Source organism: Athene cunicularia (genome assembly GCF_003259725.1).
Source record: "Athene cunicularia isolate RWA chromosome 7 unlocalized genomic scaffold, athCun1 chr7_part1, whole genome shotgun sequence".
In the NCBI taxonomy this organism is placed as follows: Eukaryota; Metazoa; Chordata; class Aves; order Strigiformes; family Strigidae; genus Athene; species Athene cunicularia.
The window spans coordinates 17,456,733-17,479,506 of NW_020799107.1; the positions used below are offsets into that span (position 1 = coordinate 17,456,733).

Sequence of the window (22,774 nt, forward strand, 5' to 3'; positions counted from 1 at the left end):
GAGGTTCCTCCGAAGATCTTTAATGATTCTAGGGATAAAGATTAAAACCTGAAAAAGCAGATAAACAAAAAATTATCCTTTATTTCTACAAAAGTTGTTCACTATACATTTCTTTTTTTCCCAGAACTTGAAGAATCCAGACAAAAATGTCCACCTTGCTGGTATAAGTTTGCCCACACTTTCTTAATTTGGAATTGTTGGGAGCCCTGGTTAAAAGTAAAGAATGTAGTTGAATTTATTGTAATGGATCCATTTGTTGATCTGGCTATCACTGTTTGCATAATTTTAAACACACTGTTTATGGCCATGGAACATTATCCAATGACTGATGAGTTCAATAATGTACTTAAAATAGGTAATCAGGTAAGTCCGTCAAACTATATATATAATTTGATATAGTTGGAACCTGTTTTCTCTTTGAAATAGAATTACTTTTATTATTTTTATTATCATCCCATAAAATAACTCTTAAATCTTAATTGTACTAAAAATAGTCTAAAAATGCTATTTGAGATATATTGTATGTAAGAGTTTGATTTCTATATAAAAATTTACGCAAATGGGGTTTTCAACAACCAGTTTGAATGACATAAAACCAAAAGAAATCTCACTTGTTTAGTATTACAAAATCAGTAGAAGCCAAATTAGATCCTTTCTACTGTAAGTCTCATTGACAACACAAGAGTTGGGTGTTATTTTGGATTATTATTTGCATTGTTATTTTTGTATTTCCATGAAGAATGCTGCTTTGTTGGTCCATAACAGTTTGGAAGGCAAAGAATGTGTGACTTCAAGAGTATCTGTTGACACAGTTGGGTTTTGTTCCCTAGCGGACACAGTCTGTAGGTTGGATTTGGGGTAATTGTTTTGTTTTATAATGGCAATAATACAGATAATGTTATCTGCTCTACTTCTTAACCTGTGCTTATGTAAGTAGTAATTCAGGTGATTATAATGTAGCAAAATAATAAAACAATTTAATAATCAGAATATATTAAATTCTAGTATGTGTTGGGAATATATTCAGGTTTAAATCCAGAGTTATTAATGTGTCAACGTTTAAATTTTATGCTAGTTTTTTTAGCCAATACAGATATCATTCAATGTTTTAATTTTAACCTGGAGTTAGAGATTATTTACATGGAAGAGAATCATGTCACGGTGCTCTTTAAAACAGATTCAGTATGTATTTGAGTAGAAAGATAGGGAAGATGAATAGGTTAGGATCAATAGCTGTTGCAGAGGGTTGTCTTGTGATCATGCCTGTGTGCTTTACCCAGAAGACACAACAATTTTTACCTTTCATATGTCATGAAGTAGATTAATATTAATTAATTTTGAGCTGTGTGAGTAGAAGTGTTCCTTCATGCTGATAAGAATTCGTGTTTCCTCCCAGTCAGCTAAAATGCCACTATAAAACAGGTGTAGTTTCAGCAGTTGATTTCTTGCTGTTTGTGTAGCACTATCTTTTAAGGTTTGTCAGATGCTCCTGATTTTTTTTTTAAGTTCATTCATCTTTTTTGTAAAAGATAATTTATGCAATTCTGTAGATGCTGGTCTACATAGATCTGGGCATAGATCTTCATAGAGCTGGGCATAGATCTACAGTAACTACAATTAATTTATTTCAACGGTGTTAGCCTTCTTCAGAAGGCTTCAGAGGAAGAAAGGGGTTTTACTTCAAACATGAGCTTCGGCATAACTGGCCTTTCTTTTTGGCAGCTAGAGAGAAAAGAGATGCTTACTGTATCTGTCAGTTCTCATGAAGACTTCATTTAATAGCACATTGACCTTTTTCCTCACACCTTTGTTAAAGCAGCTTCCATTTGTGGCAAGATCAACTGTTACCTTGCTGAGTAAAGTTTTAAATGGACAGCAGATGAGAGGGAAACAGGAGACCCATTAGGAATAGTTGTATTCTTCACTAGTCACTAAATGTATTTTGGGTTTAACTAAAGTTAATAGTTATGCTACAGATCATTCTGATGTTGCCACTTCTCTGTGAGGTTCAGGTTGTGATCATTTTCTTTACTGACATTGTGCTGTAAGAGTGTTGTTACTTCTTATGTAGGTTGTTATCTGCTGGTTCAATTTATTCATACTCATCTATAAAGTAACAATAAACATTCTTCTTTCAGGTTTTTACTGGAATTTTTGCAGCAGAAATGGTTCTTAAGATAATTGCCATGCATCCTTTTTATTATTTCCAAGTTGGCTGGAATATTTTCGATAGTTTTATAGTTATCCTTAGTTTGGTGGAGCTTTTTCTGTCAAATGTGGATGGACTATCTGTTCTTCGATCATTCAGATTGGTAAATAAATTAGTGATAATAATATATCTGCATTAATTAGTTCATCATGTTTGTATTTTAACTTTACTCATTTAATAAGACAATTAGTAATATGTATATTTTTGGCTAAATGTTACAGGATATTTCTGCAAGCATGTTTTACAAAATTATTTATGTTATCACTGAATACTATGTGCTATTTTATGGTTCAGAAGCAACTAAATATTTTTTCAAGGGGAAGAAAAATAAATTTTATTGTAATTGTTTTAACATGGATGGGTGTAGCACAGTGAAAAGTACAGTCTATCTAGTGCATACTGAGAGAGATAAATAACGTATTTGTAGTCTTCTGTCTACTTTCATACCTGGAAATTGCAAGAGGACTAGAAGTGGTGTTTAAAATGTAGGAATTATAAATTTTTTTTTCAAAAATTATTTTTCTTTTCCTCCCAATAAAAAAGGAGTGCTTTATTATATTTATTTTAAAAATGAGAAACTGAGACATTCTTTCCCTATGATCTCTTTCCATTTTTCATTTCCATTCTTCTTTTATCTGAAAACAGTATTTAGTACCTTTTTTATTTTATGTGGTTTATGAGTAAGAAAGAGTATGAATTATACTTTTTCCCCCTTCATAAGTTGAAATGTTGGACTTATGGCTTGTGTTTGGGTTTTACATCCTGTCTGTGGGTCTGTCTGATCCTTTTTAAATTTGTTGGAGGCAATATTCTTTTGGAAGACCCCATCTTTGAGGATTTCAGAGTCTTTTATTTTCCTTCAGTAGAATCCTATTGAGCTTTTTTTTAAAAAAAAAAAAAAATAATTATTTCTGCACATAATGGTTGAGATATTTGCCATGTTCAGAATTTACTACCTGAACAAATTCAACCAGTGTGCAGTTTCTTTAATGTAGAAAAGAATACAGATATGCTACACAAAAATGGGCAAAGTCAAACGTTTATTAAGCTTTAAAAGTGTGGATTTTATGAAACTCCTGTTTCTGTGTAAGTTACGGTTGTTGGAATCATATTGAAGTTTCTTCTTTTTGATACTGCTGAAAGTCACTGGTTTCTAATCTGTTTATTTCAGTAGCATTTTTGTAAGTACTGCAAATAATACATTTTTTTCTGTTTGTTTTTCAGTTGCGAGTTTTCAAATTGGCAAAATCTTGGCCAACACTAAATATGCTGATAAAAATTATTGGCAACTCAGTGGGGGCTCTGGGGAATCTGACCCTGGTGCTGGCCATCATTGTGTTCATTTTTGCTGTGGTTGGGATGCAGCTGTTTGGGAAGAGCTACAAGGAATGCGTCTGCAAGATCTCTAGCGACTGCAAACTTCCACGCTGGCACATGAATGACTTTTTCCACTCTTTCTTGATTGTGTTTCGAGTGCTGTGTGGAGAATGGATAGAAACGATGTGGGACTGCATGGAGGTTGCAGGCCAACCAATGTGCCTTACAGTCTTCATGATGGTCATGGTGATTGGAAACCTAGTGGTATGTAGCCAAAAGAATTTGAGAATTCATTTAGAGAAAGAATGGTAACAGAACTAGTAAAGATTTAAGATTTTAAAGATTTTAAGCCTTATTAAATGTGTTATTTAAATTGCTTTTTATGGTTTTGAATTTGCTACAAGTATGGGTTCTGAAATAGTCTCCTGTTTATTAGATTTTTTATCCTATATAGAATCTTTAGCTTGTAGGATGGGTACCCTCAGGGGTCTGGAGTGAAATTCAGAGGATATGGGTGACAGAGAGAAGCATTCTGTATTAAGGTTTTTGTGGACTACTCCTGGTTACAGAGAAAGAGAGATAGAAAAACAAAGGCACCCCAAGTGTAATGCTCCTAGGATGGTAGTTTGCTGTTTGCAGAAGAGAACATAGTGGAGCCTTTTCTATCTAATTGATTGAGGCATCACTTCCATTCACACATAGCCAGGTTGTTGGTTTTCTTACTTTTTCTGCTCTCTCCTGTCTAAAAGACCACTTTAACATTCTTTGACTCTGAAATTTAAGCCATTTTGAGCCCTGCTTGCTAGACAGCCAGCTTTTTACACAAATGGGGTAAGGTAACTTGAATTGGAAGGCAGCAGTTCTGCAGAAAAAACAGGTACAAATACTTCATGTTTTCCTTCACCTCTTCACCTTTTTGCTTCTTGTTTCTTAAGTCCTTTTTACAGACACTTTTAAAGTGGTCTATATTATATACCTTCTCTTTCAGATGAAAGCATCAGATCTGTAACAGTTTTTACATTACTGTGTATAAATTTGTCTTTTAAAACATGTTTTATATTTATTAACTCACCAGTATTTGAGGTCTTCATTGCTCTGCCTTTTGTGCTGTTTTTCTCATTCCTACTGAGTCTTTGTCTGTTATTCAACATCTTTTCTTTAGGCAACTGTCAGCAGCAAAAGAGATTTTAAATTAGCCATACTGGAGGCATTCTTCAGGAATAAAATTTCTAACAGGAATAAGCTAATTATATTTAAACCAATAATGCATCGCTAATGGTAGCACAGCCACTTGCTCCAGGATTTTCTACAAATCTGTTGTCTTATGAAGAAGACAACTGTGAAATTGTTTGACCAAACAAAACATCCTCCTTAAATAGTTTTCTAAACCAGGAGATAGAACTTTGTGGAATGAAGTATCCATCTCTGTGAATTTTACCACAGTATTTACTGTATATTATGATTTTATATGATAGCTCTAGTAGAACTTATGAGTAGATAATCCCTGATGTATGTTCAGGCCTCCCTTATCCAGTTGTCTTTTTGTGTTCCCAACACATAGTTTTTACCCTGTTGTCTCCAAAGCTGCATGGAACAGCTGATCTGAAGGCTTTAAGAGCTGGTACTCTGCTTCTTTGGCTATCTTAGTACCATCTGAGCTTCTGGTAAACTCTGGGCTTGGATAACTGGTATTTGTTCTATGTTTTGTCTTGCCATGGGAAGAGAATGACTTGGGGGTTAGGAGGCAGGATGTGCTTTACAGTTTTAAGTCACAAACAGCTAAATATTTGTCTGAGTTTGAGCCAGAATTTAAGAAAGATGTTTTCTGCACAGATCAGCTATTTCTTCTGTTGCAAAGTGCTGCCCTGTGCCAGAGAAGTAAATACGTTGGACTGTTCAGTCAGTACCAAAGAATCATTAATTTCTGACCTTCTACAATTATGAGCATTAACAGAATTTACAAGTATCTTCATAGTCATACAGCATTGTGAAACCGCCTGCACTGGAGTATAGGACAGGTGTTGTGCTTAAATTGCATTACATTTTCCTTACTGTGTAATTTCCAGAATCTTGTGAAGCCTAAATTCATAATGGGTGATAGAAGAAGCATGTGAATGAAAAATTAAGTGAGAAAATTCAGCTGTATTGTCTCTTTTTTTTTTTTTTTTTTTTCCATTTTTAGGTATTGAACCTTTTTCTGGCCTTGCTGCTGAGTTCATTTAGTTCAGACAGCCTTTCTCCTACAGAGGATGATAATGAAATGAATAACTTACAGATTGCTGTTACAAGAATTCAGAAGGGAATAGATCATGTGAAGAAAAAAGCACGTGAATGTGTCCAGAAGTGTTGTAGGGGGAAAACAGCTGTTGCAAATCAAAAACCAGCAACTACTCAGTTGAATGATGAGAGAGACCATTGCATTTCCAACTGTACCATCGCTGAAATAAGGATAGATGCAAATTACCACAAAAATGAGAACGGAAGGGCCACTGTTATAGGTGGCAGTGATTACACATCATTCATAAACAACCCAAGCCTTACTGTTACAGTACCAATAGCGGTTGGAGAATCTGATTTTGAACATCTAAATACAGAAGAGTTTAGCAGTGACTCAGATTTGGAGGAAAGCAAGGAGGTAAAATTTAAATATTTCATATTATGTATGAATTATACTGATTGTGTTCTTTCATAGTATGACTCTTCCTGCTTAGAAAACAAATGTGATTTGAGATTGTTGGACTGTACTGAGAGTGAATAAACTGAAGTGGAAAAGTGGGGCTACAAAGAGTAGGAAATCCAGGCAGAACTGTATATAAAACCCATTTATAAAAGGGTTTTGAAAAACAAGCTTTTCTAAATTTTTAATGGGATAGCCAAGCTAGTATATATGTTCAGAATAAGCAGAGACAAAAGACTATTTTTTAATATAATCATATTTCCATGAAGTAAGGATGAAAATAAACTGCTATTTAAAAAGATTAGAGGAGATATTAATAAAGATTATTAATACCTTTGCATTTGATTTTTAAAGCTCACTGAGTTCCACAGAAATCAGCATCATTTGTACTGGATAATCTAACAGAGGTGCTAACTCAGGCTGATGAGAGCAGTAACAACGGTTTTTGAGTTCTGAAGTAAATGTGATGGGGGAAAGCCAAGGGAACAATGTCAGTATTATAAGGTCAAGTAAAAATTATGAGAAAAAATAGAATTACTGAATGAAAAAATACTAGTTTCTTTTTTGTTGGTGGGAGTCTTGAACCAGTCACTTCAAAGACAGCTGCCTGACCTTAAACTGGCTCAGCTTTAGGAAAGTAGTCATTTGTTAGCAGCTGCAGCCTGAGAGGGAAAGCAAAATCATGTTCAGCAGGATCCTGAGAGACTCTGAAAATTCAGATTGCTATGCATTGGGTCCACTGATACTCTGCCTGGTATCAACTCCCTTAGCACCTGAAGACACAAGAGTATGATGGGGTGTCACTCTTATGCAGACAGCTATACTCCAGCCTGGATTGCTTTGTCTGGATTGTTTTGGTTGGGGTTTTTTTTGTTTGTTTCTTTGTTTGATTGTGGGCTTTCATGTTTTTGGTTGGTTTGAACTGGCAATGAATTTGCCCATATTCTTTCCAAATTTTAGAAAGTAAGTTTGTTCCAGCAAAGTGTAGTTAAATTAAACTTAAATTTGAAAGGTGTAATAAGGTGACTCTAGGTGTTTCTTTTATCATAGAGTGCAGTGTTCAGTAGTATTACACTCATCTGTTATTTCAGCAGCCTGTTTTCTGACACTTGATTTGCTCCATGTACTTTTTGGAGGTTCTGTTGCTCCATTATGTTGACCTCTCAGTTGAGAAGACAATATTCATAACTTGTTTTAAGGTATTAACTGTGCTTTGTAAGGAAGCTATAATGTCTACTGAACAGCTGCTAAATCTTTTACGCATTATTAGTCTGAGTAAAGGATACTGGCCTTCTTAGTGTGTTTTAATAAACTTGGATTCATGGAAGTAGTATTTGATGAACCCAGTTAGTTTACTCTTGCTCTGATAACTGTGTTAAATCTAGCCCTTACCTGGAAGTTATCCAGCAATTTAAGATGCCTCATTCTTCACTATTTTATATTTAAGAATTGGTTAACAAAATTATGCATTCTGACCTCTGATATTCAAGATTAAACATAAGCCTTAGTTTTTTATGAGATACTATTATCTAATATTAATTTTTACCCACTCAGATTTGGAAAAGCAGCTAAGGATTGGCATAGTTGAAAGACAACCATAGGAGATATGTAAATTAACAACAAAAAACATTTAATATACACTATTTCATAGTCAGTAAGGAGATTGTCTTTCATTTTGTAGATTATTTCATTTCTGTCCTTCAGACTTTCCCATTAAATGGGAACAGTTTATGCTGGAGATGTTAGATAGCTATACATTATTTGATGAGCCTTTGAGAAGTCATTGGTGAGAAGTGAGATTTATACCACAACACTCATAAAACATAGACGTGAGGTACTTGAGGAGGTGACAGGTTTATTGCTAGGCATGGGTTTTCATTTTTACATTGCTACATAACTGTTACAACCTATAATGCAACTTAAAATAGCTGAAACTTTTTAAAGTCATGAACTTAAAAAGCTGGGAAAAATTATTTACCCAGAAGTCTTCATGTTTGACCTGTATGATTTATTTGTTTTGCCCATGACTTCTTTCTGACAGTGTATCCTACATAACATATTTAGATTCTAGTGAAGGCCAGGAATAACTTAAAATTAAATGCAAGGAAAAATAAATTTCTGTTATTTTAAAGATCTAAATAGTAGCATTTAGAGGATGCTTAAAGCTGTAATATACATAGTTTGGGTGTATCTGTCTTTTCGGTTTGGAGGTTTTTGGGAGGGAGGGGGGAGGAGGGGTTTGGGTTTTTGTGGGGATTTTTTTTAAGTTCAGGCCCAAGTCTGATATAAATCTGTGAGCTTCAATATCCTGCTAGTTTTAGCTCTTTCAGTATGTCTTTGGATATGGTTAAAGCTCTAATCAACAGCTATAAATGTTATGTTTTGCAAATGTGTGACATACCTAGAAAACACATCTTTAATAAGTAGGAATCCATACTTCTGCTGTTTCCAGAACTCAACCAACCTAAAGGGTACCGTGTTTTAACTTCATTACGTACCATTCTTACTTCTCACAGGAGTAAAATCAAGCTGGATCAGTCAAGAATGCAGATCTGGTGCTTTGTAACCAGGCAGAGCAACGTGTCAGCATGTTTACACAGGTTACCTAAACAAATCATACATATATGATCACTTCTGAGATTGATTGGCCTGCATGCTACTCAGCTACAATATATTTTTCCCCATCCATTGCAATATAGTGGAAACATGCAAAGCCACTCTGTAAGCTGAGTCCCATGACTCAAGTCACAGCATGGTGGAGGGCAACCCCAACATGTTTTCTTTCTCTGTTACATCTTTGGTATTTTCTGTGCTACTTCTGTGGCATAACCTGCATGCTTTGTAGGGTTTTATTATTGTTAACTGAACTATTAAGCATAGAGACTGTTCAAGTTTAGAGAAGGTTAACAGCCTATGATTTTATGAACATGGAAAGGTAATCTTCGCTTTTTCTGTTCATCTGTTGGACCATATTTTTAGCTGTCTTGTAATTATAAACATTTTCTGATCATGTTCATTTGAACAATGCCTTTGTGACATTACATATATACAATTACTTGTATGCTAAAATGTTTATATGTTTTGATATAAATTGTTTTATGTTTGTTCTTAATGTTTTTATAATTTACATTACAGCTTTCTCATATATGAGAAGCTAAAATATAGGATGAAAGATACACTCCTGTGAACAATCAAACATAACCTTTTTGTATACATATGCATAGTCCTTCTAAATATGGATGTAATAATTTAGTTATATTCTACTCACGAAGTCTGTGTATGTCTGCAAGATTGGAAGTTAGGGAATCATTTATATCAGTTTTGCTCTTCATTATCACTAACTGTTTCTTTATGAACTTAATCCAGTTGCTTTAGTTTTAGAAAGACAGATGTAAAACATAATTTCAAGCAAAAATTCTATGTCGGATTCTATGTAAGTGTCTAAATAAATCTGAGTGTGTTAAAACGATATAAATTAGGAGTTGTAAGCAAGAAAGAAATACAAAAATTAGGAAAATCCAGGATAAAGCTGAAGTTAAGACAGTTGTTAAAAAGACAAAACAGGAAGTAGTACCCTCCTGAATGTCTGAACTCAGGAAGTCCAGAACTGTAAAACAAACCTTAATTTTACCAAGCTATGTGTTTCTTATTCCTGATGATCCTGTCTCAATAGTTGGGCAGTTCTGCTCCTTGCCATTTAGGGGTCACTGAGGTATTCCTTTTCCAAATACAAATTCTGTTCACGTGGTTTTGTTATGGAATTCTGCATTATCTTTCATGTTTTCTTTTGCACTCTATTATATATTGGAAATATTTCGGGTCTCACTTTCGTGCCCAGGGGACCCGTAAGCTATTCAGAAAGAGATGGAATGGAAAAGTATCTTTCTAAGGGTTTTAACAAAGCATTTTAGAAAAGGCACTTAAGTAGAGGAGATTAGAATGTGGTAGTATCCCATCCTCCTGGGTGCTAAGTATAGAGGGATGGTGCTGATTTGATGGATACTGTTTATGTGATGCTGCTCCTTCTTCGGACTTCTGCTGTCATGAATCTGGACAGGTGTAAAAGAGCATGCAAAATATTAAACCAGGGCCTTTTAATCATTTGAAAACTTGAATTACATTGTTTACTGTAACCTTTCTGCATTAAAAAAAGGTAATGCTTTTTTAAAAAATGTAATAGATATACATGCCTTTTTTTTTTTTTTTTTTTTTTCTTTTTTCCTCTAAGATTAGGAGAGTTAGGTTTTGGGTTTAGTTTGGTGAAAAAAACCCTAAATATTTTCTATGGATAATACATTTGGTTTCTTTAAAGGGTAAATTGCAAGCTTTATTTATAGACATACTTCTAGTCTTTCAGGAAAAGATAAATAAAAAGATCTCAATAAAAGTGACTTTACCAGCTGTGCTTACGCTGAAGAGTACCATACTCACTGATAAGTCAAGTTGATGTAGTAAAGATGATTACAAATAATGTGATTTGTGTCCTTTTTGTTGTTTAATTAACAGTTTGGACTAAATGGAAAAATGAGATTGGTTTTATTGAAGAAGTATTTCCTGCTGAAAATAGATCTGATTAAGCAGGAGAGTATTCAACTAATAGAGTATAAGTGGTATAACTCAGGTACACTAAGGTTTTCTATTGCACTTCTATGTAGTCATAGTAATATTTTCAGATCCTCTTTTCTAAGAGGTTCCTGAACATACTCTTCAAAGCACTGTTGTCAACAACTGTCTTCCACATTTTACTTCAGTTCTTAATATCCTTCTCCAATGCAAAAAGTCTGTCTACTTAAATTATTTAAAAAAAAAAAAAAAAAAAAAAAAGATCCTTAGTAAATGAGAAGATGAGAATATGCAGCACAGCATTCCTTTGGGTTTGTTTTGGTTTCTGTTGTTGGGGTTTGTTTGGTTTTGGTTGGGGTTTTTTTTGTTTGGTTTTTTTTTTTTTTTTTAATTACACAAGACAGTGTTTCTCTTTATTCCTTTTATTAACAGCTGTACTGCTGGTATGTTCTTTGCTTTGGAGGCTGGGAAACACATCAGATTTTCCTTTACTATTTCAATATCAAAATGTGAATGACTTAAGTTGAATGCACAGTAGGTTACACCATGTGAATAATCAGTGACCTACTTATTATTAGCCCTTATTACAAAGTTTCCTTTAAAGTAATTATCTGCAATTTTGTGTACATTCATTTAGTATTTTTAAGGTGATGCTTACTAATGATTAGCTTCATGAATTACCTCAAGAAATCACAAGTGACTTCAGTGGGACAATCTGTAGTAGTAACATTATTCTTGAAAGTATTTGTGCCATCATACCTTGACTCCTTCAGAAAAAAAGAAAGACCATGAGCTCCAAATTTTGACCTTACAACCTTACAGTAGATATTTATATTGAAAAGCTAATGTATTCAAAATCTGAATAGCTTTTCACTGCCAGCAGTGAAAAAGAAAAAAAAAAAAGGTATTATATTGAGGGAATTTTCTCTAACAAAAATGTTTTAGCTGCTGATTTGCAGACATCAAGGCAGCTAATAAATTTTTGAGTATATGATTTGAGCCATCCAATCCAGTGTTTAGTGTATATAAAATGAGGCCTTCTTACCTTGGGTTGGTAATCTCTGAACAACAACTAAGTACCCTGGAAGGTGAAGGATGAACATTTCTGTCTTTCCTAAAACTCCTCTGCCTGGTGTAATTCACAAAATCAGTTAGATCTGTGTGAACATTGTACATAGCAAAGAAACTAACTGAATTTTAAATCAGAACAGGAAGCTCTTGCATATTGCTTTTTACTGTCTGTTTTTTTTGGTTGTTCAATACCATCATCTTAGTGAAAAATATGAGCACTCCACATGAAAAAGAGAACAAATGTTTAAATCTGTAACTCTTCAAGTGCAGGTTTATATCCTACCCTGTCCTTAGAAGAAAGAGGGAACCAGGCTAGCTGTCTTTTATATCAAAATAGTTCATTGAGCTTCTTAAATTGATTTCTAAAGTCAAGAAAATTGCCTTTCTTAAAATAAAAAAACTTCTCTAATCTCTCATTGTTCTACCATGTATTAAGCGACATATATAGTTTTGCATTCTAAACACATTCTTTCCACTTCCTTTTCCATTTATGGTTGTTCATCTTTTAATGTTGTTATTTCATAAAAATCTGTGTTCTTTCAGTTGAATTCATATCATCTGCTCAAACGGTGTACTAAGTAGCTTATAATTCAAATGACCCAGGGTACTTCATGTTGGTTTAAATTTTTATTAGAGATATGACACAAAACTTACTTAAAAAGAAAAAAAAAAAAGTAATTTGATTTGTAATTCAGTTCATTATTTCAGTTTACCCACCACTGCTGCAACATTTTGCAATATGTATGCTATGTCATGGAATGATGAAAGCAGCATAATAATAAAAAGATGGTGCTATATATTGCTATCCTCAGGTTCAACAGAATTAGTGATAGGAAAAGATGTTTGGTCTGTTGCTGTGAATATTGATAGTTTAAAATTAATGCTACTAAAATGAAAAGAGGTGTTTACATTAAATATGAGTAATTTGGGGGTTCTATTCCAGATAATCATTTCTAAAGTAACAGCAAAGTAGGCAATATTACTGAATCATTTTAAATAAAAGTTAATGCAGAACACTGTGTTACTTTTTCTTATTAAATTGTCTCTGTCTTCTTTCACAAACATAGCAAAAAAAAAAATTGCTTAATACCTAAAATAATTTTGTACTTTCACATTTTGTGATTGAGGTATAAATATAGTTTGGATAGTGCCTGTAACTTGTCTGCTTTAATATCTTAAACCTCTCTTAATCATGCAAGTCTAGCTAAATTAATGAAAATGGCGTTAATTCTACAAAACTGATGCGCTTTTACAAAGTGTGCTTACATCATTCCCTAAGGACCATTTAGTTGTGTGAATTCATTACTGATATTATATACTTCTTGGTAATAACATTGTAAAATGTCAGAGAATGCTGTGACCAAAACTACTTTGACTTAGTTTGGTACTCTCATACTCAGATTAAATGTACAGGACACCGCATCTTCCTTTAAAATATCCAGATTATGTATTTTTCCAATACACATGCGGATTACAAAATAAAAAATAAATTAAGGCTTATTATTTTATTAGTAATCTTTTTCATGACAATGTGATTTATATAATTGTAATTATTAAAACAAAACCAGCCTTTGTTTCTGGGTGTTAACTGTACGGGTGTGTGTACCAAAGTAATGGGTAGTTTCAGAATGCACAATGTAATACATATGTGCATTGGCAATAAAGAATGCAATTTAATGCCAGTTGAAATGTATTTATCATACTTTTTTGAAATTTATCAGTATACTGATGATGAAAAAACATTAAAGGGATTAATATGTTGCTTAATTTGTTTTTATTAATGCATTGAGGGTGATGTTCAAATTCCTATCTGAAAAAAGGTTTCATGTTAATCCTGATTTTACCTCAGCATTTTCCCGTGTAGATCATAAGAATGATCTTAAAATGAAAAATAACTAAATTTAATCTGCTGTAAAAGGTAACCAAATTATATTATAAATTGTCATATATGCAGAAGTGGTTAGCTTGCATCATGCTGATGTTTAACATGCCAGTGAAAAAGAATTGATAATTAATTTCCATTGTTTTTATATTATGAATTAAACTCAGTCCTTAAAAAATCTGCTACATTTTCTCACTTGGACAGCTTACCCTGACAGTTCACAATTTGAATCTTTTTCTGTCAGGATTTACTGTCTTCAGGTTGAAGAGGCTACTCTAATGAAAGTAGCTACCAACATACATCATCTTAAAGCATACAGTAGAAACGGTACTAGTTTAAAATGTAGCAAGAGAAATTGTAGTACGAAAATAACGGTAGAAAACAAAATTAATAAAATATCTATCAGAAGATTTACTTGGTACTTTGATGAATGATAACGCTGTACTATTTTTAGACCAGAAATTCTGAAATTCCATGAAAGATTACATGATATGCCTTGCAATCTTCAGAGAGAAAGCAGATGGTTTATGCACATTTCAACAGCATTGACTGCTATATGTGGATGTTTGTGTGTATTTCTGGTGACAAATACTGTTATTACTTGCATACAGTGTTGCATGCTTAAAGTTAATTACAATTCTAAAAATTTAAATAGTAGTAAAGCATAACTGTTACTGAATTTTATTTTCAGAAGCTAAATTTTTCTAGCTCATCTGAAGGAAGTACAGTTAATTTAGCTCTTTTTGGAGAAGAAAAAGCTGAAACTGAACCAGAAAAAACATCAGAGCTCCAGGCATGTTTTACAGAAGGTATGGAAATAAAATTTGGGGTTAAAAATTACATTTTGGTTGATTGCAACAAGCATTAGCAGTTCAAGGAAGCTATTTGCTGCAGCAGTCTCATATCCTTGTTTGTCATGTCTTATGATATGATTAATTTTGCTGGTTGTAGATAGTTGTACTGAAGTCCATGGAGCCATTTGTGTAATGCAAATTTAAATGTGTGTGTATGTGACACATTTATAATATTTTTAAATAAACACTAGGGACAATTCTAAAAACTTGATTCTCAGCAGAGCCATGCTCATTTGGGAAATCTGCCAGACCAAACCCTACACCACTGAGAAATTTAAACTAGGGTCTTGTCATTACACATGGTCCCTTCATAATGCTCGAAAGCAATCCAGATGGATGATTCAGATCTTGGAAAATTTGACTTAAACAATAGAGATATTATATTGACATTACACCATTAATGAGGGAGGGGGGTGTGTAAATATAATGTGGGATGCAACAGCTGAATGAGATCTTCTGGTTTTTTTCTAGTAAAGAAGTCTTGTATGTCTGTAGAAGTTTTGTTTTATTTTAGTTCTGTGTAGCTGTCTTTTAGGGGACTACTAAAATGTACAGTATAGGACTGTATTTCCCATTTTTCTGATATTACAGATTTCACCTTCCTTTTAAATCAGGATTAAAATAATTCAAAACAAAATATGTTCCAGGATTTACTCTCCTATCCTATCCTTGCTTTTTGCTTTACTGTTATGAAGACACCTTCGACTTAGGCTAGGACTCTTGTCCTTTGAAATATTATTTCACCGATCTTTAAAAAAACAAAATTGTTTTGGAATGTTCGACTACATTGAATATATCAAGCTCTTGATTAAAAAGCCCTCTACATTTCTGACATAATTTCACATAATATTAGAGTTCTTCTGTATCCTTATATTATGTGATATCTATCAATCCTAAGGCATAAGATTAATTTTTCCATAATGTAGAAATTTTGAGTAGTTGAAGGTAAGGTAAATCACGTTCTTCACATTGGTAGCTGTTTTATCTGAGCTGATGAAATACAGTGTAACTTACTTGTAACATATGAACTTAACACTCACAGGAAAACTAGAATACAGCCTTTGGGACCCATTTAAATCGGTTAAACCTGGTTATGTTTCTATGTAATTAATAATTTTTAAAGAAATGAGGAGACTGCTATTAGCCAGGCAGATACTGAGATTCATTGAAAACTGTGCCTCGAGGCCCTATGATAAGGTACAGACCTCTCCAAGGTGAGGCAGGATTCTGTGGATGGTTGCCACAAATCTGTACCACATGCAAAAGCTCTCACAATCTCCAGTTAAATGAGTTGTTTCTCATGAAAGATGTATACTTAGTCAGCCAGTGAAGCAGAGGTCATTCCTCAGTATAATAAAATAAAGAGCGTTTATGTCTGTATGATTTATCTGAACCTTAGCTGAGAGTCAAAACTACTTTTAAAAGAAGCTGCTGTACTCTTGAACTAGTTCATGTGAAAGTTGCTATGTGTTTATGCTCTTTGTTTCTACTCCCTGGCAGTTCACATGTTCTTTGATTATCTGCATATAAGTGAAAAATAATTGCTAAGAAGCTGTTCATAAATGAAAACTAGCTCGCTCAGACGACTCTTTCTTTATTCTAGTCTATTTATAGTAGTCTATGACTATTTTTTATTATTTGATGTAGTATCAGGGTAGTAGAAAAATTGTGTACGTGCAAATCTTCCTACATCCAGACTATCAAATCGAGAAGGTAAGGATGCTCTAAGTAACATTAGTGATTTGAAGTGTAAATGAAGTAATTTGCACCTCATGAAACAGGAGCTACTTAAGAGTGATTATTCTTTTTCAGGATAATGAAAATTCTACCGTGTAACAATTTGACATTTTTTTTATTATTAGGCTGTATACAAAAGTTTAAATGCTGTAAAGGCAGTATGGAAAGCACAAAAGGAAGAATCTGGTGGAACCTCCGAAAAACCTGCTACAAGATAGTAGAACACAACTGGTTTGAAACATTCATTGTCTTCATGATTCTTCTCAGTAGTGGGGCTCTAGTAAGTAAAGCTTGCACCTGTAGAAACAGTACCCATATACTATCAGAGATAGCATTATAACACATCTATGTTCATTAAGAAAAAAAGTTGTCTTAAAAAAGTGCTTGGAACCAAATTCCCAGAATATTTTGGGTAGTGCATATAAAATAAGTCATTAAATTTATGCTGTCAAATAAATTCTGCAGATGAATTATTGGTGAATACAAGTTGATATATGTGTGTGTGAGGGTGCTTATGGAAAGGATTAAGCTAAAAATCTTGTTTAAGAAATTAGAAAAATCATTCAGAATGAATTGTATGCAATAACTGGAACAATTATTCTCCTTTAAAATTGTCCCCAGAAGTAGTAGAAATACTGAATTTATAATGTTCTCAGTTACATTTTTACTGTAGTTTTAGTTTCATTACTTGTAGACTGTTACATAGGAATCCTTGAATTCCTTTATACTATTCTTAGTGACATTTAGTCTTTCACACAGATAATAAATATAGGGTTCTTTTTGGTTGTTGATTGACGTAGGATTTGGTATATACTGTCATTATCTCTGCTCCTGCACCTGAAGTACCATGTCCCTTCCTTCTCTGACCTTGCTGTTTTCAGGGTAGTTTCTCTCACTGTTTTAATTCAGTCCTCATACTGTCATGTGGTGTTTTGCCCTTCCTTAAATATATTTTCATGGAGGCACCACCAGCTTCACTGACAGGCTCAGCTGCTTCCTGGAGTGCGTCCATTGTGGAGCTGGCACAGTGGCCACCCCTGCAGCCTCCTGCTACTAAAACCTTGCCACCAACACCTAATATTGGAATTCAGCAACGATCAGCAGCAATGTAGTATTTGGTTGCTGTCGCTCATTATTCTCTTTTGGTATTTGAATTTTTTTAATCGGGAGACTGTCTTCTGACTGAGCCTGACTGGGCTTTTCAGATGGATAAATTGTAATTCTCTGTTGACTATTATTGAAATTTCTGAAAACCTTTTTGGCAACTTCAGTTATTATATTGTAGTTCCATTATCAGGCAATGATAAAATCTAAAACTCTGAAAGAATGCAATTGCAATCTCTGCTCATGCTGGCTTTTCAAGGTAAAACATCTCAAGTTGAAAGTGATTTTATTTTGCCATTTTAAATTTAGTTATTTTGGCTTAATTTGTAGTTTGCAAAGACCTATGAATATCTGACATATATGTAACCCATTCTTCACAGGCTTTTGAAGATATATATATTGAACAACGCAAAACTATAAAAATCATACTGGAATATGCTGATAAAATCTTCACTTACGTCTTTATTCTGGAAATGGTGCTAAAATGGGTTGCCTATGGTTTTCAAACTTATTTCACTAATGCTTGGTGCTGGCTGGACTTCCTGATTGTTGATGTAGGTACTATATTTTCTAATGAGCCTATTTCTGTTGTTTAGGCAGGTCCTTTTAAGTAACTCCAATCTGATTGATTGATTGATTGATAGATAGATAGATAGATAGGTAGATTCAAGAATATAAATTGGGTTTAAAATAAGAAAGAAGTACATACAGGTGCATAAGATTGCCTTGTAATTATTCAGTGAGTAACTAAATCTGCCTTTATATTTATGCTATCATTGACTCCACGTGTTCTATGTTTTACTGTGCTGGGTCCCAACCAGTGAGTGTGGACTACCAGCTGATTGGACTTCAGTCTTCTGCATTTGATGACAGAGAACAAGGAGGAAGCAGACACAGAAAGGAAAGGAAAATTTATATGAGCACATGAAGTTGGGGCATGACATTTGATCCTGGACTTAATGAGTCACTGGCAAAGAAGTACAAGAGAGAATAGTATCAGAAAATCAAGACAGAAAAAGAAGAGGGATAGTGACAAGGAGGTAGCAATTGGAGTAAAGAGAAGGCTTGAGGAACATGAAAGGTGACGGCCTATGGATCAATATAAAAAAGTGGGAATCATTCATTTGCAATCCTCATTTTGATCGTTGTGGTGCTCATTTTGTACTAGTCTGCAAGGCTAATTTCAGTGCAATTCTTCTACTTTTCATTGACAACATGACTTTCTAAAGATACTTTTTTGAAAGCTGAAATTGTTTTGGTTTTGTTTGGCTCTGTCTCCAATCACAGAGAATGCTTCTTGCAGCCTCTCTGAATTCTTGAAACAAAACAAAACAAAAAATCCAGGTTTTGGATAACAGAAGTAACATTTTTCAACAAGTACGATAATTAAATTAGTGATATTGCATGGTATGTTCTTTATAAAGCACTTTCTCTGTGTAGACATTTGAGTGGAAATTCAACAAATTGACAGAGGAAGACTCCTAATCAGAATGGAATTTTGTCCCCTGCCAAGAGAGTTGAAACTTAAGTAATGTTCTTTTTTTAAATACTTTTTTTTTTTTTTTTTTTTTTTGACACAAGTGGTGTTTGTTATCCATCGTTCTCATTTAACTGTGTTTCTTTTTTCAGCATCAGTTATGGGGCAGGGGTGCAGAATCCCCATTCTGATCAAATGGGCTGACTCAGTGACATGAGATATCACATGATTTCTCTGGGAAATGCAATTTTCTGCTTTCTTCTTCCATGTCCTCTCCATTCCTTCTGTAGTGGAAACCCATTATATATTTTTACAAATTATAAAGTCAACATGTATTCCCAGAACAGATGTATTGATCTCTAAGAAGCTTAGTAAGTATAAAAGGTTCTCCCCTTTCCTTAAGATTAAATTCTGCAAAACAAGATACCCTCAATAAGACAAAGGAAAGAAAAGTTGACTGTCTTTGAGTGAGGCTGAATATATATATATATATATATAGATATCTTTTATATTTACTTTCTTTATGGATGTCATAGGCTTCATGGTTTTTTTTTTAAACTGTACTCAAATGTTAAATGAAAAAGTATGACAATTTTATGATTAATGGGAATCAGCAGCAATCATCCAGATGGATTTTGTCTTCTTTGCATAAAATTGTTGATGCCATGCTTTAGTCTCATTTTTTGTTAGGTTTCCAGAACTTTGTGATACTTAAATTTGCATTTCTGTTTGTCCATTAGAGCTGTGATTTGTGACAGGTGTGTAAATAAACAAATAACCATTCAGAATTAATATCTTTGTATGAGCCTGTATTGTGAAACGTTGATCTTGAATTATATTTAAGATAAATTCTTCTTAGTAAAACATACCATATCTCCATATGGATAGGTATGGGCTGTTCCTTTTTTCAGTGATTTCAATACTTTTATGTAGCCATCTTCATTTCTTGCTTGGAATCGCCTACATCTTATGACCCTATAGCAGCAGATCATAGTGTAATTTAGGTTGGAAGGTACCTCTGGAGGTTTTCTGGTGTAGCTCCTTGCCTTGAAAGCAGGGCCGGTATAGAAATTAGCTCTAACCTTAAGGTTAGATTTGGCTACTCAGGATGATACCCATTTTTGAATAGAGATTCTGCCACCTTAATTGGCAATCTGTTTCCAGTGTGTGACCACCTGTATTGTAAACCAGCTCCTCCCCCCACCCTATCCCCCTGAAAAAGTTGGTGGTGGTCTGCTTAGATTTTTCTGACTTCACTGACAAATTTACTTGTTACTGTTTTCAGCTAGTAGCAAGCAACTTTAACTCTTTCTCTTACTGCTGGCATTTTACCTGTTGGTTTAGGTAACAGGCAGTGTGTTGCCCTCAACTGTTTGAATCTATTTTTACTTTATTTTCTTGTCTTATGCCTTTATCTAACTAAACAGTGAACAAATTTGCCATACCAGTACCAGTCTAATTAAATGTTTCACAGTGAAGCAACATGTTATAGGATCTTTCTAGGCAAACTACTCTGTACCTGGTGGTCTAAACTGTCCAGCTGTCCCCTATTTGGGAAAGAATTTATAGTATACAAACAAAAATTCTTACCCATTGTGATGCTCATAGTGTTTCCAGAAAGGATAATTAGCCCCAAAACAAGTACAAATGCTAGTTTTCCTCAGCCTTCCATGTGCAAGTTCGAAGGGTATAATGAAAAAGAACAAACATGGTTTTGTGTAGTGTTTGCCAGCTTGCTTGAACTACCTTTGGAGGAAAGAAATCTGCATGAATCTGCATATCCTTGTGTAAATGCAACAGGAGACAACCGTCTGGTGTGGAAGACTCAGTGAGGAAAGAAGTTATTGACTCTCACCAGAAAACAGTGGGACAATCAGCTATTGAGCTGTTAATTGTACTGAGGGCTTCAAAAATTATTGTGGGTTAGACCCTGTCTTCCACAAGAGTAATAATGTTAAAAGAGGAAATTAATCAAGGCATATTAATTGTCCAAAACACAAGCAGTTTAACAAGTCCAAAGAAAGATGTTTCCACCTTACATTAACAATGTGCTTTTCTGCAAATGCCCTATTTTATAGTTACAAGAACTATTGAAATGAAGCTGAAGATGGATTCTGTCTCACATGTATCATTACAGTGTGATTTTTACATTTCCCCTTCTTTTTGTTACAAAGCATCTTTTGAATTTACTGAATTGGTGAAAGTATATAATATTACTTTCTAATTTTACATCACAGCAATGTTACAGTTAGCACTTTTATATGTGGAAGAAATTTCAGAGATGATATCAGGAGTTGTTCAAACCACAATCAAACATAAGGAAAAGGAGGAAATTATTAATATAAATAAATAAATAAATAAATGCTTGTATGCACATGCATACACATCCACAGATGGTACCAGAAAAATTAAGCTTTAATTGCCATCAGCACCATGTGATGAGGTGAACTATCCTCCTTCTCCTTTCTCCCTTCCCCCCAAAAAAAGAAAGCAGATATATTAAATTGTATTTTAGTTTCCAAAGAAAAATAAAATTATGGCATCTTTAAGTAGATATGTGCTAGGTTTGCAGGAAGAGGATTTCTTGCAATGCAAATAAGCAAATATAATTGCATTATCTAAGAAAGTATGGTTATCTGACAGGAATACTTGAAACAGATTTTGTCTGTATTTTCTCTAAAATTAGAGAGAATTAGAAAAGGCATAATGATCTTAAGGTCCTGATGGATTCATACAGATTAGTGCTTTCTATGCTAAATGTTTGTCTAGGATTTGAGTTTAAAGAAGGCACAGTCTTCTGAAACTTGAGTATTATAGTTGAGTTTGTATACAAAATCAGATTGGTGGCATAAACAGAGGTCTTTCCACTCAGTCAATGTGTTCTTTTTCTGTAACTTCTAGTTTTCTTTTTTCCTATTTTAAATGAAATTTTCTTCTCCTGAACTATGTGGCCTACTTATAATTACTTCAGCAACTGAATTATCTAAAGTTTTAGATGAGTTATTTCATAAATAAAAGTATATAGTCATCCATGATAAAGCATTGTAGTGATCATTTTCTATATTTCATATATTGCACAGATACAAAGATCCCTAGGTTAATTTTATTTTATCTAGTTTGTGTGATTTACAAAAAATACTGCATCTTGATTTTTAAAATTTTTAAAATCACCCTTGATTTTATTAAAACACTGCATGTGTTGTTTAAAAGACATAAAAATTTAGCCATTTTCTCCTTGTTTGTGTATTCTATAATGTGCCATTACTTAACCCATTTCAGTACTCTAAGGCAAATAACTCTAAAACACAGCTTGGACTTAGAATTTTGAACTTCAGTTTTGAACTTCAAAAACTAGAAACTGTGCTCTCTGCCACATGGAGGTGAACATAGATTTTCTTCTGGTATTTGATATTATGATTTTTAAATGTCCAGATTGTGGTAGTCTGAAGAGGTAACTAGCCATAGCTCACAATTAAATTAATTCTGTCATAACTCCACATCCCAGCAAAGTGCTGTCTACTGTTCTATGCATTTGAGTGCATTGCTTTTAGGTAATTGTATTGACATTAGTATTTCTTTGTGTCTGTTGTATGGTTAGAAGAGATGCATGTCAGAGTCCTGTCTGACTGAGTGTATACCACTTCCAAGTCTGTCATCATCTGCAGGCAATATGAATTACTAGTTATTAATGTATCTGCTGTTATGTGAATTGTTCTAAGTGCAAATTTGCAGAAGTAAGTGCTGCTGGCTCACCTTTTGTCATGACTGTAATAACACATCTGTAGTAGGGCACTGTTTAGTGCTGTAATGTCATGTCGAATGGGATTAAGGTTTCAGTACATTTCAGGCTTTGTCTGTTTATTGTGAGGATGAGCTTTTATTC

At 33.8% G+C, this 22,774-nt stretch overlaps 1 protein-coding gene and 1 long non-coding RNA gene across 3 annotated transcripts in view; one reads left to right on the forward strand and one right to left on the reverse strand.

Moving 5' to 3' along the window:
- The window catches only part of LOC113482221 (sodium channel protein type 2 subunit alpha-like), a 75,996-nt gene that overhangs the window by 42,915 nt on the left and 10,307 nt on the right, over window positions 1-22,774 (forward strand). For both annotated transcript variants that reach the window (XM_026852651.1, XM_026852650.1), the window contains exons 14-20: window positions 125-363; window positions 2,139-2,312; window positions 3,434-3,790; window positions 5,709-6,161; window positions 14,411-14,528; window positions 16,436-16,590; window positions 17,795-17,968. In XM_026852651.1, coding sequence (XP_026708452.1) covers window positions 125-363; window positions 2,139-2,312; window positions 3,434-3,790; window positions 5,709-6,161; window positions 14,411-14,528; window positions 16,436-16,590; window positions 17,795-17,968 — 1,670 coding nt within the window. The remainder of the gene's footprint in view (window positions 1-124; window positions 364-2,138; window positions 2,313-3,433; window positions 3,791-5,708; window positions 6,162-14,410; window positions 14,529-16,435; window positions 16,591-17,794; window positions 17,969-22,774) is intronic.
- Window positions 1-22,774, reverse strand: part of LOC113482224 — a 76,553-nt gene that overhangs the window by 10,504 nt on the left and 43,275 nt on the right. The window contains exons 3-4 of the long non-coding RNA XR_003398798.1: window positions 8,702-8,808; window positions 4,599-4,692 (exon numbers count right to left, since the gene is read on the reverse strand). This is a non-coding gene — a long non-coding RNA (uncharacterized LOC113482224). The remainder of the gene's footprint in view (window positions 1-4,598; window positions 4,693-8,701; window positions 8,809-22,774) is intronic.